The 21,905-nt window shown below is 44.0% G+C and overlaps 1 protein-coding gene across 9 annotated transcripts in view; it reads left to right on the top strand.

Moving 5' to 3' along the window:
- The first annotated feature begins 1,812 nt into the window (after positions 1-1,812).
- PCDH9 (protocadherin 9) overlaps positions 1,813-21,905 on the top strand; it is a 747,296-nt gene continuing 727,203 nt past the window's right edge. For all 9 annotated transcript variants that reach the window (XM_081907285.1, XM_081907283.1, XM_081907282.1 and 6 more), the window contains exons 1-2: positions 1,813-2,208; positions 3,478-6,643. In XM_081907285.1, coding sequence (XP_081763411.1) covers positions 3,608-6,643 — 3,036 coding nt within the window. In that variant the 5' untranslated portion in view covers positions 1,813-2,208; positions 3,478-3,607. The remainder of the gene's footprint in view (positions 2,209-3,477; positions 6,644-21,905) is intronic.

Genomic DNA, 21,905 nt, shown 5'->3' with positions numbered 1-21,905 from the left:
TGCCCGCTTGGGTGAGCAAAGGAGTCGCTACTTCCAATCACTGGCCCTCTGACAAGGTGGGTCCAGGCCCAGCCTGCAGCTCCACTGCAGTGTCACCCACTCTGGCAAGTGAGTGGCGGGCAGAGCTCCCAGGGCAGCAGGTGCTGTCTCTACTTCAGGCCCCAATCCCAGTCGCTGCGCTGGCCAATGGGACACCTCTGATGCTCACTCACAGTGGGCTTTAAAATTTCAACAGCGCCCTGGGCAACACCAAAATCCCCCCCCCCGCCTTCTTCTGTTTTAAGCCATTGTTGCAGCACCCTCTTGGCTCAGCGCCCAACCAACCAGTTGTGCTCTCTTAAATCCACCTCTGCCATTCACAGCAAGCTATGGAGGAGACTTCAGGACCAGCCTAGTGGGCCCTTTGGGTCGGTGCAGCAGGAAGGATGTGAGGGGCAACCACCCAAAACACTCCAAATGTCAAATGTGGGGGCTCAGACCCCTAACAAATGTGACATGAAGGCTGCCAACATCAACCACCCTGTGTGGGCATCCCTTGCAGAAAACCGCAGTGCCTGGAGACAGACAGGTTGTGCGTCCACAGCAGTGACCAGAGGAGGAATGGCATCTGGGAGGAGTGCAGAGAGTAGAAATGCCCTAGTGCATCTGCAGCAGCACAACAGGACGCCTGCATCTGCCCCGGCTGCAACAAAACATCTCTCTCCAGTATCAGTCTCTACAGTCACAGCAGATGTTGTAACTCTCCGCGGATTTGACTTCATCCCCAAAGGCACACTCTTCCATTGTCTCCTGAGACGGACGGATGCCAACAACAAAAGACCCCAAACTTTTAGTATCTGAGTCACAGAACTGCAGAGTTGGAGGAGACCCAGGTCATTTGAGTCCCACCCCTGACTCTACCTCCTTGCTGTACTCAAGCTATGGAAGAAGTCTGAGCAGAGAAGGGCTGGAAGGACATTCGAGAAGCCGTTCTGATGTAAATATAAATCAAACCAGTTTTAACAAGGAGAAGTAGAACAGCGACTAACACAAAGAAGCCAATACAATAGAGCCTTCCCCAACTCTTTCCTGGCTGCACTCAGGCTTTGTTTTAACCTGCCATTTCCCGCCCCCCATGTCCGAGGCGAAGGGTACTCTGCACGCGCTCAGAGGAGCTGAATGTTTTCCCCCCTGTAGGTAGGCAGGTAAGAGTGGGAAACAAACGGGGAAAAGGAAAACAGCGTATGTTAAGGCAAGACTAGAGCTGGCTGAAAACCGCCGCCTGAGCGGGCGCCCGATCAGCCATTCTGCACAAGGGCAGCCTCGCCGCCCGGCCCGCGGAGCCGGAGCAACTGGCCCGCTCGCCCGGCTGCCCGTCGCCGCGCGGGCCCCGCCCTCGGCCCCGCCCCCGCGCCGCCGGCCAATCCGGCTCGGCGGAGGGGGAGGGCGATGCAGGCTTTGCGCCCGCCCTCCCTGTGGGCTTATTGAGAGTTATATCAAGAAACCCAGTTCGGAGCGAGCGAGGAAGGGGAGAAGCGAGCGAGCGCCGGAGACGGGAGGAGAAGCCTGCGCCGCCCGCCTCGCCTCCGCGGCCAAGCAACAGCCCGACAGCCCGCCAGCCTCGCCCCCCGCCAGGAGGCCCCGGGCAAGGCGAGGGCTCTGCGGGAAGAAGTTGCGCGCTCAGTTTCCCGGCGGCGCGGAAGGCGAGCGCAGCGCCCGGCGCGGGCATCGGGCGGCCGGGGCGGCGGAGCGGGGCATGCCCTGATCCGGAGGAGCAGCGCGCCGGGCTGCGGGGCCACCTTGGCCGGGGCTGGGGAGCCGGCGGTGTCGGCATCGCTTTGATCAGCATCCTCCTCGTCATCCTCCGAGTAAGGAGGAAGAGCAAGTAAATAAGGGAGGGGCAGAGCGGGAGGCAAGGTGGAGGGAGGACGAGAGAGACGCGCCGAGAGAAGCATGGCGAACCCGGACGGAACTGTGAATTTGTTCTCTGGAGTTGTGAATTTGCCACCGAGAAACAGCACCTCTGCTCTGGAGGAGGAAGCGCCCGCCTGGCCGGCTGCCTGCTAATTCCCCTTCCACCTCTCCTCTCCCTCCAAAAAAGAGGAATTTGGTGGCTACCTGGGTGCCCGATGCATTGTGCGGGGCTTTCTCTGTGTCTTGGTCCTGGGAGATCGGATCCTTCCTCGGCTGCTGCTGCTGCAGTTCATCGGCACACGAAAAAGCGGCAACGTAAGTGCAAAGTTCCATATGCTTCTCTCTTTTTTGGAAGGGGAGGGATTTTAAAAAAAATAAATTGATTTTAATGTATATTCCGGCGGGAGGGGGGGAATCTCCGCGTTGCTTTGGGCTTGAGTTTGCTGGCTCCGCAGCCCCTACCTGCCTGCATCAGTGTAATGGAAAGGATCACGGATATCAACGCGTAGCTTTTAATGCAGATGTCAGATCAGTGCTTCTGACCAAACTCTCCCCGCCTCCCCCTCCCCCAATCTTATAAGGGCGCCTGGAGCTTTATTTGCTCCCATAAGGGCATCTGAGCAGAAGTCTCTCTCTCTCTCTCTCTTTCTTAAGCAGCACTATTAGACTGCAGTATTTATGTGTGGCAGCTGCTGCTAATAACACATCCGGAGGGGCAGCCGAGTGTCACTGACTGCATCACCCCCCCCCCATACAACCCTCATAACAAAAAACAAACCAACCCCCAACAGCATCTTTCTGCATTTTCTTTGTAAACATCTGGCTTGCTGCTTCTGAGTTGGTTCAAGGCTGCCTCCTCCCCAAATCTTCTGTTTATGTTGAAGTTGAACCTTCTCCGGCAGATGCAAGTCACATACACTGGAACATCTGGAAAAGGTGACATTTTGGTTGGCTCTGGGGAAGAAACTAGAGGTCCTGTTATTGTCTTCCTTAGTTAATAGAGATGGGAAGTAGCCAGAGAGCTACTGCAGAAGCAGCAGTGTGAGCAGTTTGTCTGAATCGCTAAGAGATCCTAGACCATCTTACAGCACCAGCCTAGGATAAAACACACAAGCAAGAGGAAGGGGAGGAAAATGTAGCTGGGTAATTTAATTGGGAGAAGGCAGGATGCATGATGCTTTAAATTGCAGTGGGCATACAATTCATGCTATGCATTTTTTTAAAAAAGAACTTCCACTAAATTTTGGCGTGGAAGGAGAAAGCATTGCATGGTATGCTCAGTTCAATGGACTGATTTGAAGAAACATGTGTATGTGTGTGTGCAGGAGAGAGAAGAAAACGGCTTCTCTCCCATCAATCTTGTAACTAGTTAATTTCATTCTGAATGTGTGGTATGCTGGCACATTCATGGAGAGGAACTGCTTGCACACACAAATGAGAGGAAGGGAGAAAAGCAGGTGCCGGGTGTTTGTAAGTGTGCTGCAGAAACGTGGAGCAGGGCTTGGCAGTTGCATCTGGTGTCAGTTAAAATGAGTCAATAACACTTCTTTTTTATTGTTGTTGTTGTTGTGATTGTGTTGACAGTGGCTGTCTGGAAGCAAGAGCTCTGATGTGATGCATCCTGCAGTCCTCCCCTTGCGAACGAGGCAGCAGCATTCCATCGTGGAAACCTTGAAACCCTAAAACCCTGAGAAGGAGCTATAAACACATTATCATGGACCTGAGGGATTTTTACCTGTTGGCTGCCCTGATTGCCTGTTTAAGGCTGGATTCTGCTGTGGCTCAAGAACTTATTTACACCATCCGAGAGGAGCTACCGGAAAACGTCCCCATCGGGAACATACCAAAGGATCTGAACATTTCTCACATCAATGCCGCCACAGGAACCAGCGCTAGTCTTGTCTACAGACTGGTCTCCAAAGCAGGGGATGCCCCTTTGGTGAAAGTGTCCAGCACCACAGGGGAGATCTTTACCACCTCCAACAGAATCGACAGAGAGAGACTCTGTGCAGGAGCTGCCTATGCTGAAGAAAACGAGTGCTTCTTTGAGCTGGAGGTGGTGATTCTCCCCAACGACTTCTTTCGGCTGATCAAGATCAAAATAATTGTGAAGGATACCAATGACAATGCCCCCATGTTTCCCTCCCCTGTCATCAACATCTCCATACCTGAAAACACTCTGATCAACAGCCGCTTTCCGATCCCGTCAGCCACAGACCCCGACACCGGTTTCAATGGGGTGCAGCACTATGAACTTTTGAATGGGCAAAGTGTCTTTGGGCTGGATATCGTGGAAACTCCAGAAGGGGAGAAGTGGCCTCAGCTGATTGTGCAGCAGAACTTGGACAGGGAGCACAAAGATACCTATGTGATGAAAATCAAAGTTGAGGATGGAGGAACCCCCCAGAAATCCAGCACAGCTATCCTCCAGGTCACAGTAAGTGATGTCAATGACAACAGGCCGGTTTTTAAAGAGAGTCAGGTGGAGGTTCACATACCAGAGAATGCCCCTGTAGGTACCTCGGTCATTCAGCTGCATGCCACAGACGCAGATATAGGAAGCAATGCGGAAATCAGATATATTTTTGGTGCCCAGGTTGCTCCTGCAACTAAAAGACTCTTTGCTTTAAACAACACAACTGGGCTGGTGACAGTTCAGAGGGCCTTAGACCGAGAGGAAACTGCCATCCACAAGGTGACGGTGCTGGCCAGTGATGGTAGCTCTACACCTGCCCGGGCAACTGTTTCCATCAATGTGACTGATGTTAACGATAACCCCCCTAACATAGACCTCAGGTACATTATAAGTCCCATCAATGGCACAGTGTACTTATCTGAGAAAGACCCCATCAATACCAAGATTGCCCTAATTACGGTCTCAGATAAGGATACTGATGTGAATGGCAAAGTGATCTGTTTCATTGAGAGAGAAGTGCCATTCCACTTGAAGGCTGTTTATGACAACCAGTACTTGTTAGAGACCTCTTCCTTGCTGGACTATGAGGGCACCAAAGAATTCAGCTTTAAAATAGTTGCCTCCGATTCTGGCAAGCCCAGTTTGAACCAGACCGCCCTAGTAAGAGTTAAGCTGGAAGATGAAAATGACAACCCTCCAATTTTCAGCCAGCCTGTAATTGAGCTGTCCGTTTCCGAAAACAACCGCCGTGGTCTGTACTTAACAACTATTAGTGCCACAGATGAGGACAGTGGGAAAAATGCAGACATTGTTTATCAGCTTGGCCCCAACGCCTCCTTTTTTGATTTGGATCGAAAGACGGGGGTTTTGACAGCTTCCCGAGTCTTTGACAGAGAAGAGCAGGAGAGGTTCATTTTTACTGTTACGGCCCGAGACAATGGCACCCCTCCCTTGCAAAGCCAAGCTGCTGTAATCGTTACAGTATTGGACGAGAATGACAACAGCCCCAAATTTACTCATAACCATTTTCAGTTTTTTGTGTCGGAGAACTTACCAAAGTATAGCACCGTAGGAGTGATCACAGTGACTGATGCAGATGCAGGAGAAAATAAAGCTGTCACTCTTTCCATCCTGAATGACAATGAGAACTTTGTTCTGGATCCTTACTCTGGAGTTATAAAGTCCAACGTTTCTTTTGACCGAGAGCAGCAGAGTTCCTACACCTTTGACGTCAAGGCCATCGATGGAGGACAACCGCCTCGTTCTTCTACCGCAAAAGTCACTATAAATGTCATGGATGTTAATGACAACAGCCCTGTGGTCATCTACCCACCTTCAAATACTTCTTTTAAGCTGGTGCCTCTCTCTGCTATCCCTGGCTCTGTTGTGGCTGAAGTGTTTGCTGTTGACATTGACACGGGAATGAACGCTGAGCTGAAATATACAATCGTAAGTGGAAACAACAAAGGTTTGTTCCGTATTGATCCGGTGACGGGTAACATTACCTTGGAAGAAAAACCTACTCCTACTGATGTAGGGCTGCATCGATTAGTGGTCAATATCAGTGACCTGGGTTATCCTAAATCTCTGCATACCCTTGTCCTTGTGTTTTTGTACGTCAATGACACGGCTGGAAACGCCTCTTATATTTATGACTTGATCCGCAGGACTATGGAAACACCTTTGGACAGGAACATCGGGGACAGCAGCCAGCCTTATCAAAACGAGGACTACCTTACCATCATGATTGCTATTGTGGCAGGTGCCATGGTGGTCATTGTGGTGATCTTTGTCACTGTTCTGGTCCGCTGCCGCCACGCCTCCCGCTTCAAAGCTGCCCAAAGGAGCAAGCAAGGGGCCGAGTGGATGTCTCCCAATCAGGAGAACAAACAGAACAAGAAAAAGAAGCGGAAGAAAAGGAAGTCTCCCAAGAGTTCCCTGTTGAATTTTGTTACCATTGAGGAATCCAAACCGGAGGATGCCGTTCATGAACCTATCAATGGGACCATTAGCCTTCCAGCTGAGCTGGAGGAGCAAAGTATAGGAAGATTTGACTGGGGCACGGCCCCACCCACCACCTTTAAGCCTAACAGCCCTGATCTTGCTAAGCATTACAAATCTGCCTCTCCACAGTCCGCTTTCCATCTTAAGCCTGACACTCCCGTCTCGGTGAAAAAGCACCACGTGATTCAGGAACTCCCTTTGGACAACACCTTTGTTGGGGGTTGTGATACCCTTTCCAAACGCTCTTCCACTAGTTCAGATCACTTCAGTGCCTCAGAGTGCAGTTCCCAAGGAGGCTTCAAGACAAAGGGCCCCTTGCACACCAGACAGGTAAACGAGCACTTTTACTGGTCTATAAGTACTGCATACAAGTGCCCACTCAACCAGTACTAAAGTGCCAGGATATATTTTCTTTCACTGTAATTTTAGCTTAGTTATAATATGCATAGAGCAAAGCGGGGGAAATACCTGCCCCTTTAGTATCTCTCTGGGGCAGGACTATGCATTTTTAGAATGAATATGATGGTCCAAAGTTGTAAGTTGCCAACTTTTTTTGTTTTAGAAAGAATGACATGCACACACTCACGTACAAGTTCATTCATGCATTCACACGGACACCTACCTACCTAGTCAGAGGTTAAAGGCAATTGTGTGAAGTTTGTCAAGAACATCTTAGTATAGAGGTTTACTGAAGAAGAAAACATAATTTTTCAGTCTGCCAATTTCAATTCAAAGGGAAAAATATATATCTACATATATATTGAACTTTTCAGGATTAAATGTGTTAGCTTCTGATAAAAGAAAAGTTGGTTACACACGAGGCTGGCTTAAGTTTCTTTTGTTTTTGTTGATTTCAAACTGATTTGGAACATTTGTAAGTTATTGTCGTTCAGGGGGTTAATTTTTGTCCTCACAAAGGCTCAAAGATTGTGTTGCACTGTGTTTGTTTGGCAGGCTATAACTAAGCTATCAGGAAGTCTTCCTCTGTTTTGAATTACAACGATTTTTGTTGTACAGTAGTAAAGTTGTGTGTCTGTTAGACAAGAGGATTTTTGTTTTGTTTGTGTTTTCCTTTTTTAAAAAAATGGCCAAAGTACACTTTCAGAACGAATGCATTTTGCTTTGAATAAAACATGAATTATGCAGAGAGAGAAATCACTCCATTGTAAATATGTTCTCATACTATAGTGCATAAGTGATCTGTCATTACTCATTTTTAAGCTGTGAAACATGCCATATGAAAAAAGGATTAGGATGTTAGGAAAATTCGTATTTCGACCAAATCCAGCATTAGGGGTTTTTTTTGGGGGGGTGGGGTGGGGGTATTGTTTCTTAGGTCAAATAATTCCTTGCTAATAAAGATTTAAATGCGGTGCTGTCTAATTCATTTCACTGGTGCTTGTCTTTTGCCACTAAATTAGAATGTCAGGATCGGCCTGTAGATGGCACTAAGGTACTATGTGGCTTGGGGCTGGCTAGCTGCCAGTCCTGCAGCAGATAAGAAATGGGGGAGGGAAGGTTCAAACTGGTACTAAAGCCAAAGAACCCTTTTATTTAATGACAGTCGCACTGAAGCGGCCGGTAGTTAAGCTAGCGTGTTTTGCAGTGGCTCCTTAGCGCTTAGTTTTCATTGCATCAATTGTCTAAGGCTTTAGCTGTCAAGCACATATCGCTGTTGGCATTATATTCTCTTGGGTTTTGGTGGATTGTTTGGGCTGATCACAGGGGCCATAGTCAAGAGAACAGGGCAAGATATTTTTTAATAGGTTTGTGCCAGGAGAGGTGAATGGTGACCATTCTTTAGCTTGAGTCATTTCCCCAGCTGTATGTTATGCTTCTCAAAATTGCATCTTGACTTTTGGACAACAAGGCACTATATTTAAAGCCCACACTTAGGAAGTATCTTGTTGAAGTAATGGTCCCCAGAACACTCAATAAATCCCTTAAAAGACATTTGAGGGGGAAATCTTCACACAGATATCTCCTTCAGAAGTATTTCAAAGCATCTTAGGCTCCTAAAATAACATCCACAGTCATTTATGCACTTCCCTCCAGATAACAACAACAACAACAACAACAACAACAACAACAACAGAATCATGACATCATGACACTCACCAACCGTCAAACCTCTGGATATCAGTAGAATTTGAGATTAGATTGTGCTCTCCCCCTCTTTATCATCTTTTATTTTTGTTACTCAGATTTCTCACATTATTTTGATGTTAAGCGCTTCTGTTCCACTTTAGTTTTCATTTCCTGGGCTCTGTTACAAGAATGAGTCTTAACTTCTTTGAGGAGTCAAATGGAGATTAAGATCACAAATCCAAACCGATTTACCTGGCAGAGCATGTAAGCACCACCCAAGAGACTCAAGGATTCAGGGTGAGGGAAAATTAAACGCAAAGTGTTCCTCTGGATCTTCTTTATTGTAAAAAAGAGAGAGGATAAACACTTGACTTACAGTTTTAATTGCATCACAACTGTAAATGTGGATTTGCTATTTTTAATGATGCATAATTGGATTGTGATGAGGGATGGATAAGATCCAAAGTGATTCTGACAGCACCTTCTTTCACTAGTAGATATACAGTCCCAAATAAGGGTGCTCTCTAAGCTAGTGGGATCCTGAATGTTCTTTGTCAGCAGCAACTAGGCAACCTTCATTTTAACCAATGGAAAGGTGACCATATGGTTTGAGGTATCGATACTTCCCAGTGAGTAGTTAAATGGATGTTGGTTTACACGTCAAGGCTTGATATGAACGCTAGATTCTCCGTTTCATAAAAGTTCTGATACGCGTTTAGAACCATCAGTATCGGGCTATAGATCAAAACTGGTACACTGTGACTGTGGTTTTCATTGAGTGTTGCAATTCATGATGCAAATCTCCACAGATAGTTTTGTTTTCAAAAGGTTTTGCTCAGGCCATTCATCAGTTTATGGTTAGTAGTCCTAAAATACTGGCAAATACTGTAGCACAGTTCTCTTGAAGTGCACAAACCCCATTGAAATGAATGAAGAAACTATTGCATAACTCCTTTTAGTTCAATGGTGTTTCTGCGGGAGAACTTGGCATGTTTTATACATTGTTATCAAGAGAAGAACGTCTTGGGTTGTTGGAGGGCAGCAGTAAGTGTCTTACTGCTTCATTATTATTCTTGATAGTTTCTATTTTGGTCATTAGGTGGCTAAATATGGGATGTAGCGTCATAGAAGAGTCTCCCAAGCAAACTTTGCAGAAGTGGAAACTATAGAAGAAAACGGCTGCACTCTTGTGTGGATCAGGTTTATTTCATTCAGACTTGTGAAGGAGAATTCACCACCATAGATTGTGCTATATCTTTGCACCCACCTTTAAGTCAGCTGTATAATAAAAAAATGGAGCAGTCCCAAAATCGGCTGTCATTTTTCAACAGTTGCTCTGTTAGGAATATGCAAGAACACACCCTTTGCCTAGGTTAAGCTCAACAACGTAGCCCTGATTTAAGTAACCAGTCTGAGTATAGCTAAAGACTAGGAGACAATGCAGTTTGTTTTGCTCTGAAGATCCTAACATTTGAAAATCATCCTTATTGTGAAGGGGGAAGATTTTTTTAGTACTGTTGGGTTTTATATTTTTTACCCCACATTCCTTTAAATAAGTCTTGCCTTGAAGCAGGCAATGTTCAGGTTGTTAGTGATTCCACCTGAGCCTTGGTCTATTGGATTGGATTTGCATTTAAAAGAAAAGAAAAGCCCACCCTAGAATCCTAGATGACATTGATTAATTTGAGGTAATGGACTCATCCTAAGATTTGCAAGACTAGCAAATAAATACTCAGGATAATGAATATTTAACAATAGAACTTTGTGAGCTGCGATGGATTATTATTATTATTATTATTATTATTATTATTATTATTATTTTCTGAATTCCTTAACAGAAATGTCAGCAAAGGTATTTAGAACTGGTATACCAATAATGTTAAATGCAAGTGTGTAAGTTTAAGAGCAGAACCTGTGGCCCTCCAGAGGCATGGGAGCTGCAAAGAATTCTGTTGTCATAAAGGAGAAGATTAATGCTTTGAGTAGACAAGGTCCTGAAGGATAGGTATTGCTGCCTTAGATGAAGCCGCACCAATTGGACACCTCGGCTGTGGGGAAGGAGACCAGCAGCATTTCCTTCCATTTCCATCTTAACCACAGTTTGTCAAGAATTGCTGTTAAGTTTTACATAAATTCTGCAAAATAACATAAAGATGAACCAAGCTTTTCAGACTGGATAAGGCTAATCTGAACACTCTGATTTTAGTCCCATGGAAAGGCAAAACCATCTTGCAGGGCCTGCGATGGAATATTTCCCTTGATTTGTGGCTCATGGGCAGTTGAGTGCAAATCCTTCAGGTTGCAAAGCAAGGATTCCAGCACGGAGCCACAATGATTAGGAACTGTATTAATTAGTCTTCATCATGTTTATTGGCACTGGGCCAACTGAGTACTTGAGCAATGTTGTCTCTCATAAGATATGATGGGGTGCATATATATATATATATATATATATATATATATATATATATATGCAGGTTTTGGTGTCCTCGGGTGTCTTCCCGTGTAAAAGTTGGGGTGTCTAGGCGACGTTTCGACGAGGTCTCACTCGTCATCTTCAGGCTGGTGCTTTCGGCTTCTTGTTACTGGAACAGAGCAGGATCTCAGTGTTTGAGTTCCTATAAATACTGTTGAGGGGGTGTGGTGTATAGCCTCCAATGTTCTGGGCAGAGAGGAAGTTCCCAGGCTAGTGTGCCTTTTCTTCTTTTGTTCCTTAATTACTTGAGGGATATCTTGAGTGATTTCTTGAGTGATATCCTGAGTACCACTTAGGTGGGTCATTAGGTGTGGATTAGTTGCTAAAGTCTTTGTGTCTTGACCTCTTGAAAGAGGTCAAGAGGTCAAGACACAAAGACTTTAGCAACTAATCCACACCTAATGACCCACCTAAGTGGTACTCAGGATATCACTCAAGAAATCACTCAAGATATCCCTCAAGTAATTAAGGAACAAAAGAAGAAAAGGCACACTAGCCTGGGAACTTCCTCTCTGCCCAGAACATTGGAGGCTATACACCACACCCCCTCAACAGTATTTATAGGAACTCAAACACTGAGATCCTGCTCTGTTCCAGTAACAAGAAGCCGAAAGCACCAGCCTGAAGATGACGAGTGAGACCTCGTCGAAACGTCGCCTAGACACCCCAACTTTTACACGGGAAGACACCCGAGGACACCAAAACCTGCATTCCTGTACCCGTGAAAATCTACGAAAGCATATATATATATATATATATATATATATATATATATATATATATATATATATATATGAATGATAGAACCTTAAATAATTGTAGAGGAAACTATAAAATGAATATAGGGCTCCCTTAAGCAATGCAGAAAACTCCTGACAAGAAGCTAGTGCTGTAGTTAACTAAGCTAAGAAGGCACAATCCCCTCCCAGGTGGCTTGTTGTACTGTGATTTATTTCCTTATATTTACTATAAGAGCTGATAAACACCAACAAAACCTCTGCGAAGCATTCTCATAAAACTAAGATTGTAGGCAGAAAGAACAGTTGTGGAAAACCACAGTGGAACCACATTGTGTAAAGATGCAGGCCCACACGTTCCGTCAATCAAAACATTTTGGTTTCATGATTTTGCCTATTTGCTTATTTTATTTGTTTAGCAAAAGTTACATGCCACTTGATTGTCGTAAAACCTCTCAAGCAGATTACATGGAACAATAAAACTTACAGTAAAAAATAAATAAATTAAAGAATGGATTTTTTTTTTTTAAAAGATTAAAGCATTTCAGCGTCTACATGTCTGGATAGATAGGCTTGCCTAAACTAAATTTGTTTAAGTGGGGCCCAAAAATCTTACAGCAAAGGCGCCTGCATGACTCGCATAGGCAGGACATCCCAAGGTTGTCGGTGTTGCCACACTAAAAGGCTGATTTCTTACAGCCGTGGAACAACCATTATGTGGCAGCCACAACTGTTCCAGTTCCACAGTGTTTAGTGAAGAATGGCAAAAATATGTTCTTGCATTGTGTTGCTGGTGTGTGTGCATAAGACTGGGGCAATGCACTGCATTTTCAGTCTTGCCACAATTTTAAAACCTTGCTCATTACTTCCATATATATATCTATATGTGCGCACAAACACAGAGATATATATATATATGTGCAAGTAAGAAGTAAAGATTTTAAAATTGTGGTAAGACTGAAAATGCTGTACATTGCCCCATTCTTATATAACTACTTCTTCTTTTAAAAAAAGGTAGCAGGTTTTGTTCAGCTGTCTAAAGAAATTCATCTCTGAGCTGAGACCAAGCATGGAAAATGTCGGCTGAAAAGATATTCTTTTTTTTCTTTTTTTTTAAAGGAAGTGAAAAGCATGTGAAAACAGGGGGTTGTAATGGAAATTGGAATATAACCTTAAGCGATAATACTACTTTCAATAGCAGCAGTAGAAATGCTAAGGAAGGCATTCAGTTTAAACTGCAAGAAGCTTCCTAGTTCCCTTTTTTTTAAATTCACTGGGGATTTTTTTATGCATGTGGTGGTTTTTCTGTTGTGTGTATGAATCATTAAGGTTTGTTTTTCCATTGAAGTGCAATGTATAACTTTCTTAAATCGCATCACATGTGTGTGTCTGTCAGGGGGAGGGAATAAGATGCTAAGAGTTCAGCGCTATCAGAGTTTTGTAATAGAGTTCCTTTGTGTATAAGGACAAGGAAGGATCTTCTAGTTACCATTTCAGATTTTCATTTTCAAAGGATATATTTTTCTGGCACAGCAAAACCATATCAGCCACACTTTATTGACAGCAGTTTTATTGTAGCTGGAGGCTTTACAGTAAGCTGTTTATTGCTGTTCCCTAACTCAGTTGACAGCAATTGAGGAATTAATTTCCTTGCCCCCAGTGTGCTTTCTTGGGTATAAACAACAGATGTTTAAGATATGAAAACAGTGACCCATTTACATTTGACAACTTTTTAAATACACAGTTCTACTTGGCCTAAAATTAAGCGGAAATTTGGTTTGGGGCAGAATGAGATCCAACATGTTCAACATTTTCTGGGACAAACTGTTTTCCTCAACAGCAAAACAGAATTCTAGGATTTAATATTTCTGTGAAAAGTGATGTTCATAGTTGATGTTTATATTTGCTATAGACAGACAGCTATTACCTCCCCTCCCTTTGTTGCCCTATCTTTCCCACAGCCAATTTTAGATCGTAAACACCTTGGGATCACCTATCATTTTCATGTTTTGCTTATGTATAATTATTAATAATAGGCAGAGATGCACCTAGGTATTTTTCATCTGGGAGTAAACGGCAATAATTCCTGTGTAATCCATTGATCACGTTGTTTCTGGCTCTGCATCTTTCTTTATGTATCAGTTACTTTTCAGCCTGCATAAACTGCAAACCCCAACAGAGTACATAGAGACACCATAGTAATTCATATAAAATGTAGCATCTATTATCCCCCAAAGATCTTTCCACACTGTAGTCAGAAGTATCCTCGTCCTTCAGACTCAAAGATCCCTCTGCTCCTTTGCTCCAGCGCAGTTGTTGATTCAGTCAATTCTCAGTGGGACAGGATAACACTGAGGACTACTTTATATGCTAACATTTCCTACTTAGAAATAATGCCTGTAAGATGAATCTCCACATATAGAAAACACGCATTTTTGTGATGCATGAAGTTTTTTTCCTGCTGTTGCAAGCAAATAGATCAGGCAGCAACTAAGCACAATTGCCCAATTCCCACACTCAAGATGGAAATAGTACTTGAGGTGTATTTATTACACTCCTTTATGCATTACAGGACTTGAGCCCAAAGCAGCTAAAGTTAGTACCAACTAACAGCACAATCTTATGCGTGTTTACTTGGAAGTAAGTCTTGCTTTCTTGGAAATGTGTTTAGTATTTCAGCCTAAGGCAATCCTATGCTCCCTTACTTTGGAGTAAGTCCAGCGAACTAACACCAGTTAAACAGGCAGCAGTTTGGGCAGCATCTAAACCAAGGGAATGAATTTGTATTGCCTGATGCCCCGTTGCTTTGATAGAACAACTATATTGGGTTGGATTGGAGAGCTCATGCATTTTCCTAGGTAAAGGTAAAGGTACCCCTGACCGTTAGGTACTCTAAGGTTATTCTTGATTCATCAGACCAAATGATGTAGCCTAGCAGGCTTGTCTTGTTTGTAGCCAGGTGCATGACACGCTTCCTGTTTTTGCAGCAAAATCAGTAGCATTTTTGAACCATTGGAGGTCTACCTTATATGCTTCATGGGCTGCAGTTGGCATGATGAATTTCCTCCTGTATTGAAATGTATCAAGATGCACCAAAATTGATTCTCATGTTACACTGGGCCATTTTTTGCAAGTATTATGCGTATTCCATAGTGTGTATGAACACTATAACTTGAGCTGGTCGCTTAGAAATGTCAGTTTCTGCAATCTTGGGTTTTCACTTGGCATTGACAAAGATCAGCACAGTGGACACGACTTCTGGGTCACATTGCGCACTGTTCACATTCATTCAAACATGAGGGCAGTCTCTGGATTGGCAGTGCTTTTCTAAAAAGAAAAATAATGTGAAAAATAAGTATTTCTCCTTCAAACAATCTTGATTTCACAAAGTGGGGCATGCGTGAATTACTTTTTAAAATTTATGTGAGATTGTGTGTGTGTCCGGATGTGTGACTGTATTCAGATGTGAGTCACCTGATTAGTAGGCAAGGGATTCCATCTATATTTGAAATGTGAATTGGAATGCATATATTGAAGCACTGCGCTGTCTTGCGCTGTGCATGTACTTATGGTACCTTACTATACCTGGTTCAGGCCTAATGCATATACCAAAGAAACAGGGTCCATTGTATTCTTTTAATCAGAACATGCAGTAATGTGTACTGTATAGCAACACCATCTTGTGAAATATAACTATTGCAACTAAAGTTATTTTGATGTCTAAAAGCTGGTTGCTCTGCAGCCTACCACTGAATTTCTTGAAACTTAAGTATTACACTATGCAATTTAATTGCATCACTGTACTTCCAAAGGAACCTAGGCACACCTTTTACTCAGTTGCGCACCATAGCTGAAAGCGGCAGCCAGTATTTCTATTCTAGCACCTAGTAACAGAAGGTTTCCTTAGAATCCTAACAATAAAAAGAAAAAAGATTCATTAGTGAATACAAGTAGCTGTGTTTTCAAGCAGTGACTTCTAATTATAATAGCCCCCTTTCTGTGTTTCTGCAAGAAGAAAAGCAAAGGAACTTAGTACTGTTGAATCAGATCTACAAACACTGCCTGTTTATCACATATTTTGTGTTTGTCTGAAATTCCACTGTAGCGTGGCCTGAGATTCGAAAGTTAACTAAAGTAGTGCTGATTTGGAATAATGTTTTATTTGGAATGTGCACGCAGTATTGGCAGAGTGATTAAATAAATCTTTGTTAGGCTGCAATGCAGACAACAATAATAGAGGTTTTGGGGTCAGGACCTCAGCTGAGAAAAGAGCTGACCAGCTCAAGTTCCTCCTGTGCGAGTATTCCGTCCTACATTCTGCCTTCTCCCTGTAGTACAGCAGTGCATTGTTAAGGTGGCCTGTTTTAGATTTTCTGCATGTACAGCAAGGAGGGAGGCTTTTCCTCACTGGAAGTATTTACTTACGCAGAGCGCAGTCCAGCCAAAGTGCAGCATTCTTAAGTCCCATTAATTTCAATAGGTAAGTTAAGCCCATCTCCCCTCCTGAAATCAATGCAGCTTAAGCTCTTTTCTGCTGCTTTTCCAGCCCCCCCAAGAGCGTCATGCTCTGTTTCCATGCTATTGCTTTCTCCTGATTCCCCTTCACACACACATTCTCATTACTCTATTTTTCCCCTCTCAGAATTTACCTCCCCTCCCCAATTCCCACAAATGCTTTTCCTCCAAATTTCCCCTGAATGAACTGCTCCTTCCTCAGTTTCTCCCACCATATATTGTATTTTCTCAATCCCCAACGCCAATTGTCACCCCGCCTCCACTTCCCCAGTTAATTGCTTCCTCTACCCAGTTCCTATTTCCCCCCTCAGATTCCCTCCTTGATTAACAAATACCTTTTGAAAAATCATCTTGCTCGATTACAGTGAGTTTTATTAACAGAAGGTGATAATCAAAATTCCAGACAAAAGTGACACACAGTGTGATATGATCACAAGCAGTTGAGGACTGGGGCTCCCTTTCCCAGAAATGACACAGAGTTTCAGCCCCCAGGAGATCCATTTTCTGAGAGACCCCCAAGATCTTCCATAAAGTCACTGAAATAATTGTGCCAGGGCACGCCAGTGCTTATTTTAAGGCAATGAGCGATGTGACAATCCCACCCCACCTACCTGCTATTAATGTATGTGTCAGATACCTGCCTTGGTAGCAGAGGAACCAGAAGATGGGCAAAACCATACCTCTACAGCTGAGTGCATTTTCTTGTACGCACAACTGCAGCCAAGGGCAAAGCAAAAAACCACCACGGGAAGCTGCCTGTCTGATCTGAACAGTGAATACAGAAGTTGGTCCTTGCATTGGAGCTGCTATAATTTCTTCTAAAAGCAGTGTTTTTGTAGGTGCTGTGAGAACTGTGGAAAGACCTATGGCTGATCAGTCCTTCTCAGCACTGCTGTGCCTGGAAATTCTCTCTCTCTCCCTCTCTGTCTGTCACACACACAAACACACACACAGAGAGAGAGAGGGGGGGGGGAGGGAGGGAGAAAGAGAGAGAAGACAAATGAATATAGCAGGGTTGGGGAAATGCATGACTTCTTAGAAGTATAGGTATTCGAACAAATGCCTTAGCATTGTGTGAGTCTGACGGACACCTCATCAGACATTTGTATTTGCGGTGTAATTCCTAAATATGAATTCGCCTTAGAAATCAGAGGCAGGAATATGCCACTTCCCCAACCCAACTTCCCTTGTGAAATGTCATTAGACTTACCAACATCTTTCTTTTTAGCTTCCCATTCATGTCATCAAAGGCTCAAATTCTCTCTACATTTTGCTTTGGACAAAAGTGGGGATATAAAATAAGGGATATGTGAGTGGTGCCCTATCCTGACAATTCTGCTAGTCTTCTGAAACTCTCTTAGCTCCCTTTTTGCGCAAGCAGGAATCTGTACAGATTTGCCTTGACATTTTGCTTCAGGCAAGTAGCAACTCTAATATTTTCTTCCAAAATGCACAGGAGGGGGGAAAGATCTTCCTCCAGCGTCAGGCAATGTGCTGCCTCCTACCAGTGGCTGGGAATCACATGTTACACTCAGGTCTGTCTTGCAGGCTTCCCATAGGCATCTTGCTGACCACTGTGATGAACAGGATGCTGGAACAGAAGCTGGTCCAGCAGGCTCTTCTCATCTATGCTTGAAATGAAAACCCTACACTTTCCACAGGAGCATAGGCTCGCTCAAGAGCTCCAGCATATAATCTAATACCTGATCCTTCCAAATGGAGGGAATTGAAACATCATGGAATCACAGAATTGTAGAGTTGGAAGGGACCCCAAGGGGCATCTAGTCCAACCCCCATGTAGCCCTCCAACCTCTTCTTAAAAACCTCCAAAGAAGGAGAGTCCACCACAAACAGCTCAGTGGGAGATGGTCCCTCTTCTGGAACAGATGAGTCCGCCTGCCATTATTAACTAACACAAGAGTTGTGCATTTTGCTCTTGGCTACAAAATCCGAAATGCTACATGAAAACATTTCACTTAATTTCTCTTCGCTTTTGCTCCAGCACTTGAAGGCAGATACCTAGACTCGTAAATTGGTTCTACTGAAAAAGCATTGGCCTTGTTGAGTTGGAATAGCTAACCTGGTAGAGCATGAGGCTCTTAATTTCAAGGGTGTGAGTTTAATTCCCATGTTGGGCAAAAGATTCCTACATTGTAGGGGGTTGGACTAGATGACCCTTGGGATCCCTTCCAACTTGATTCTATGAGGGTATGTAACATCTGTACAGTGTAGCAGCAGGTTTATGCCTCACCCCAACACTGCCCAGGTAATGTTAACATGGGATGCTCCATGAGGAGGCTCATAAACAAAGCTTGTGCTAGTCTCTCCCCTCAGACAGAGGCAGAAGGAGTACAAATCTGGTTTTCATGCATACAGACAGAGCCATCTTTCCCATTGGTCTTAGTGGTTTGTTGCGCCAGGGCGCTGGCTCTCAGGGGCGCCCTAGTGAGTGGGGGTGCTGCGTGGCTTTGCCGGTAGCCTCCCCTTTCCCTGAACGCCCGCCACCTGTGCCCTTTGTGGGTGACGGGCGTGCAGCCTTCCCAGGCTGCCTTCTCGGGCCCCCCGATGCTGGAGAGCATGTCCACTAGCACGTTTTCCTGCTGTGTGGAATGTCCATGTATCACATAAAAACCATATATATGCTGACCTTTGGTTTCTACAGAAGGGTAGGTTTCCAGAACCTGTTCTTAATTTGTTTCAATTTCAAATGCTACTGGTGGCAGGAACAAATTTCAGTGGGTTGGATCCAGATGTAGTTATGTTTCGAATACACCTATTAAAATCAGTGGGATAAATTAGTAATGATTAACTTAAATGGCATTGGTTTTCTATGGGTCTCCTCTAAGGATGCCTATGTCTGGAACCAACCTCGTGCATGGGCAAGATTTGAAATTGCTTTCAGAATGTGACAACAGTAACCTGCAAATGTCTCTCATACTCAAGCTATCAGAATTCACCGTGGCAGGAGGTAGACCAGACGTCAGTAAAAAGCTACAGCAGTAGAACCTGTGTGTGTGTGTGTGTGTGTGTGTGTATGAGCAAAGCCAAGTGCCAGGGAAATAAATAAATAAACTCACATCTGCATCTGTCTAAGGATAGTAAACCTGGCCTGTTGAAATGTAATCTCTCATGTACTGTGGAGACAGACTTTTTTTCCTATTTGAGATTTCATCAGGTTTTATTTCAAAAAGCTGTTAAGTCTGTCAAACATTTCAGTTTGAAAGAACGCTCCCACAATTTTTTTCTTTTGTTATTTGTATGCTACAAACGAAGCAGAATGTCAGTCACCTGAAATTCAGAATGAGGAGAGTGATATATGGTGCATTTTTAGTTTCATTTTTAACACCCCCCCTACCTTTTCTCCTGGTAACAAAGATTAATTTGAAAACTGACAAATAATAATATCGGAGTCCCCTTTCAGATACTAATATAAATGTGTTTTGGGGTAGGATGGGGGAGATTGCATCTGCAGCCTCCATCATGTTCATAATAAGATCTGAAAAGTGATGGTGTGCACCAAATTTCATGTGGGGAGGTCTTCTCCACGTGACCAGGACCAGGACCTCTGCTTTTGCAGGAAGAAGTGTTCATGAAATGTCTGAAAGGAATTTATAACATGGTTAAATATGGATAGTAGAGGAACTCTTTTCTCTACCCTTACAAATCCTCAGATGTTTTGCCCAAGCAGAAACCTCCAGCTTTAGAACATTGGACTTTTAATGGGTACCATGTTTGGGGGCTGCAGCAAGTGATGTTTGAGCTGTGTTCTGCAGAATCCTGCAACTCCATAGAAGCTTATCTGGGTTGCTCAGTGAAAAGATCAATAATGGATAATGTTCTCCAAAAGCCTATTATTGGCCATCACTTATTTCCCTTCATGCTTAACAGCACACACAGAATACAGGGTAGGTGAACTGAGGGTGCCATTGCTGCTTATTTGGGGCAATAGTGAGACCCAATAGGAATTGCCAGTGCTCTGTGTGAATTGAGAATGTGCTAGAACAGGGGTCAGCAACCTTTTTCAGCTGTGGGGCGGTCCACCGTCCCTCAGATCATGTGGTGGGCCGGACTATATTTTGAAAAAAAAAAATGAACGAATTCCTATGCCCCACAAATAACCCAGAGATGCATTTTAAATATGTTAAAAACATGTTGATTCCCGGACCATCCACGGGCCGGATTGGGAAGGCGATTGGGCCGCATCTGGCTCCCAGGCCTTAGGTTGCCTACCCCTGTGCTAGAAGATGTGCCAGAATTTCTGCAACAGAGAGGTTGTTCATCCAATAAATCAACGTGAATAGGGTTTGTGCAGGCAGAATACTACTCTTCTATTCAATGGCAGCCTGAAAAGCTTGTGGACAGAGGTGCAAATTCTATATTGTCAGTTGTTAAATTAAAGTTTAATGAAGGAATGTTTTCCTTTCCTTTTGGAAACCCTAGATAAGGTGGTTTGTTTGTTTTTAAAGTCAAAGACAGGCTTTGTAAAAGCAGTAGCCTAGGCAGAGTGGCATTGCTTCTGTGTTGCGGTTTCAGAGGGAAAGGGGAAGACTGGTGTCGTGTTCCTTTGGGCAGTAGCAACCAGCAAGAGGTTTTTTTGCAAGAAGACTTAAGGGCAAGTCCCGTCTATCTAAGCAGTAAAAAGGTAGAATTTCACCAGGTGCTGTTTACTCTTAAAGGTTCACAAGTGGAAGGATGGTGTGTAGAAGTGGGAGCTTAGCCTGGGCGAAGAAATCATATCATTGAATATAGACAAGACTTGAGGAAAGGCCTTCAGAAAAGCTGCATGATTGTCTTCCCCAGTATTTTCCCTAATTCATGTTTTCTATGCTGATCATTCCAGATGTCTGCATGCACTCAGAAACTCAGACAAAATAAATGCATTGCAGAAGATGGTCATGTGTGGCGTCCACTAACAAACACATACAGCATTGTGTGTTTGTGTTTTCCCAGATGTGTGAGCACACAACAGTACAATTGGGCATTACCTTGCCATGGCTGTTAACAATGAGCTTTCGCATTGACTAGATTGCAGTGAAATCAAAGCCCCTACAAATTCCACTGTTACCAAGCTTTGCTAATATCTAGGATTTGGCCTTCCTCTCTGCTTTAGCAGTTGATTAAGACATACTTTAATCCCTTGCAGGGCACTGAGAAACTAATGGCTTGTGGAGTATTTGGGTCTTTAAGCTTCCAGTGTGGATGGTATGAAAATGATGTCATTTGGCTGATGTTTAAATATATTTCTCCTTTAAATAGATGTTGCTGCTTCCTCTCTCTCCCTGCCCCCTGCCTCCCCCTTGCTTCCTTTTATCACCTCCCACTTAATTTCCCCGCGTGTATTTATTCTTGGTAAGAAGTATGTGTGACATGTATCGGAAATCTGGGATTTCCTCCCTAGTAAATATTATCACAGAGCAGAGAGAGACTGAGACAGCTCGTGTGGGATCTGGTCTAGCACAGCTGAGCCCTAGAAATGCAGAGCACCGCAGCAAATCGGTATTGAAACAAAGCAAGTCACTTCTTTATATTTCAAACAGTTGGGAGCACTTGTATTTATAGAAATGGTTGCGGGAAAAGGCTTTCAAAGGCACAGGACAGCAAGTGCCACTTGCAGTTGTTGAATCAGCGATGCTAGCAAAGGAGCAAGCCAAAGGCAGAAGGTTGCATGGTGTGTGTTCAGGTAAAACACACATTGAAGTCAATGGGCTTCACGGGGAGATGAATCCCGGATGAAAGGTTCCAGGCTGTGTTTTTCAGTAAGGAATGAATAATGAGG

Source organism: Podarcis melisellensis (genome assembly GCF_964234715.1).
Source record: "Podarcis melisellensis genome assembly, chromosome: 4".
NCBI classification, from domain to species: Eukaryota; Metazoa; Chordata; class Lepidosauria; order Squamata; family Lacertidae; genus Podarcis; species Podarcis melisellensis.
Note: the sequence above shows the minus strand (reverse complement) of the source record. Positions and strands in the feature narration are given on the sequence as shown.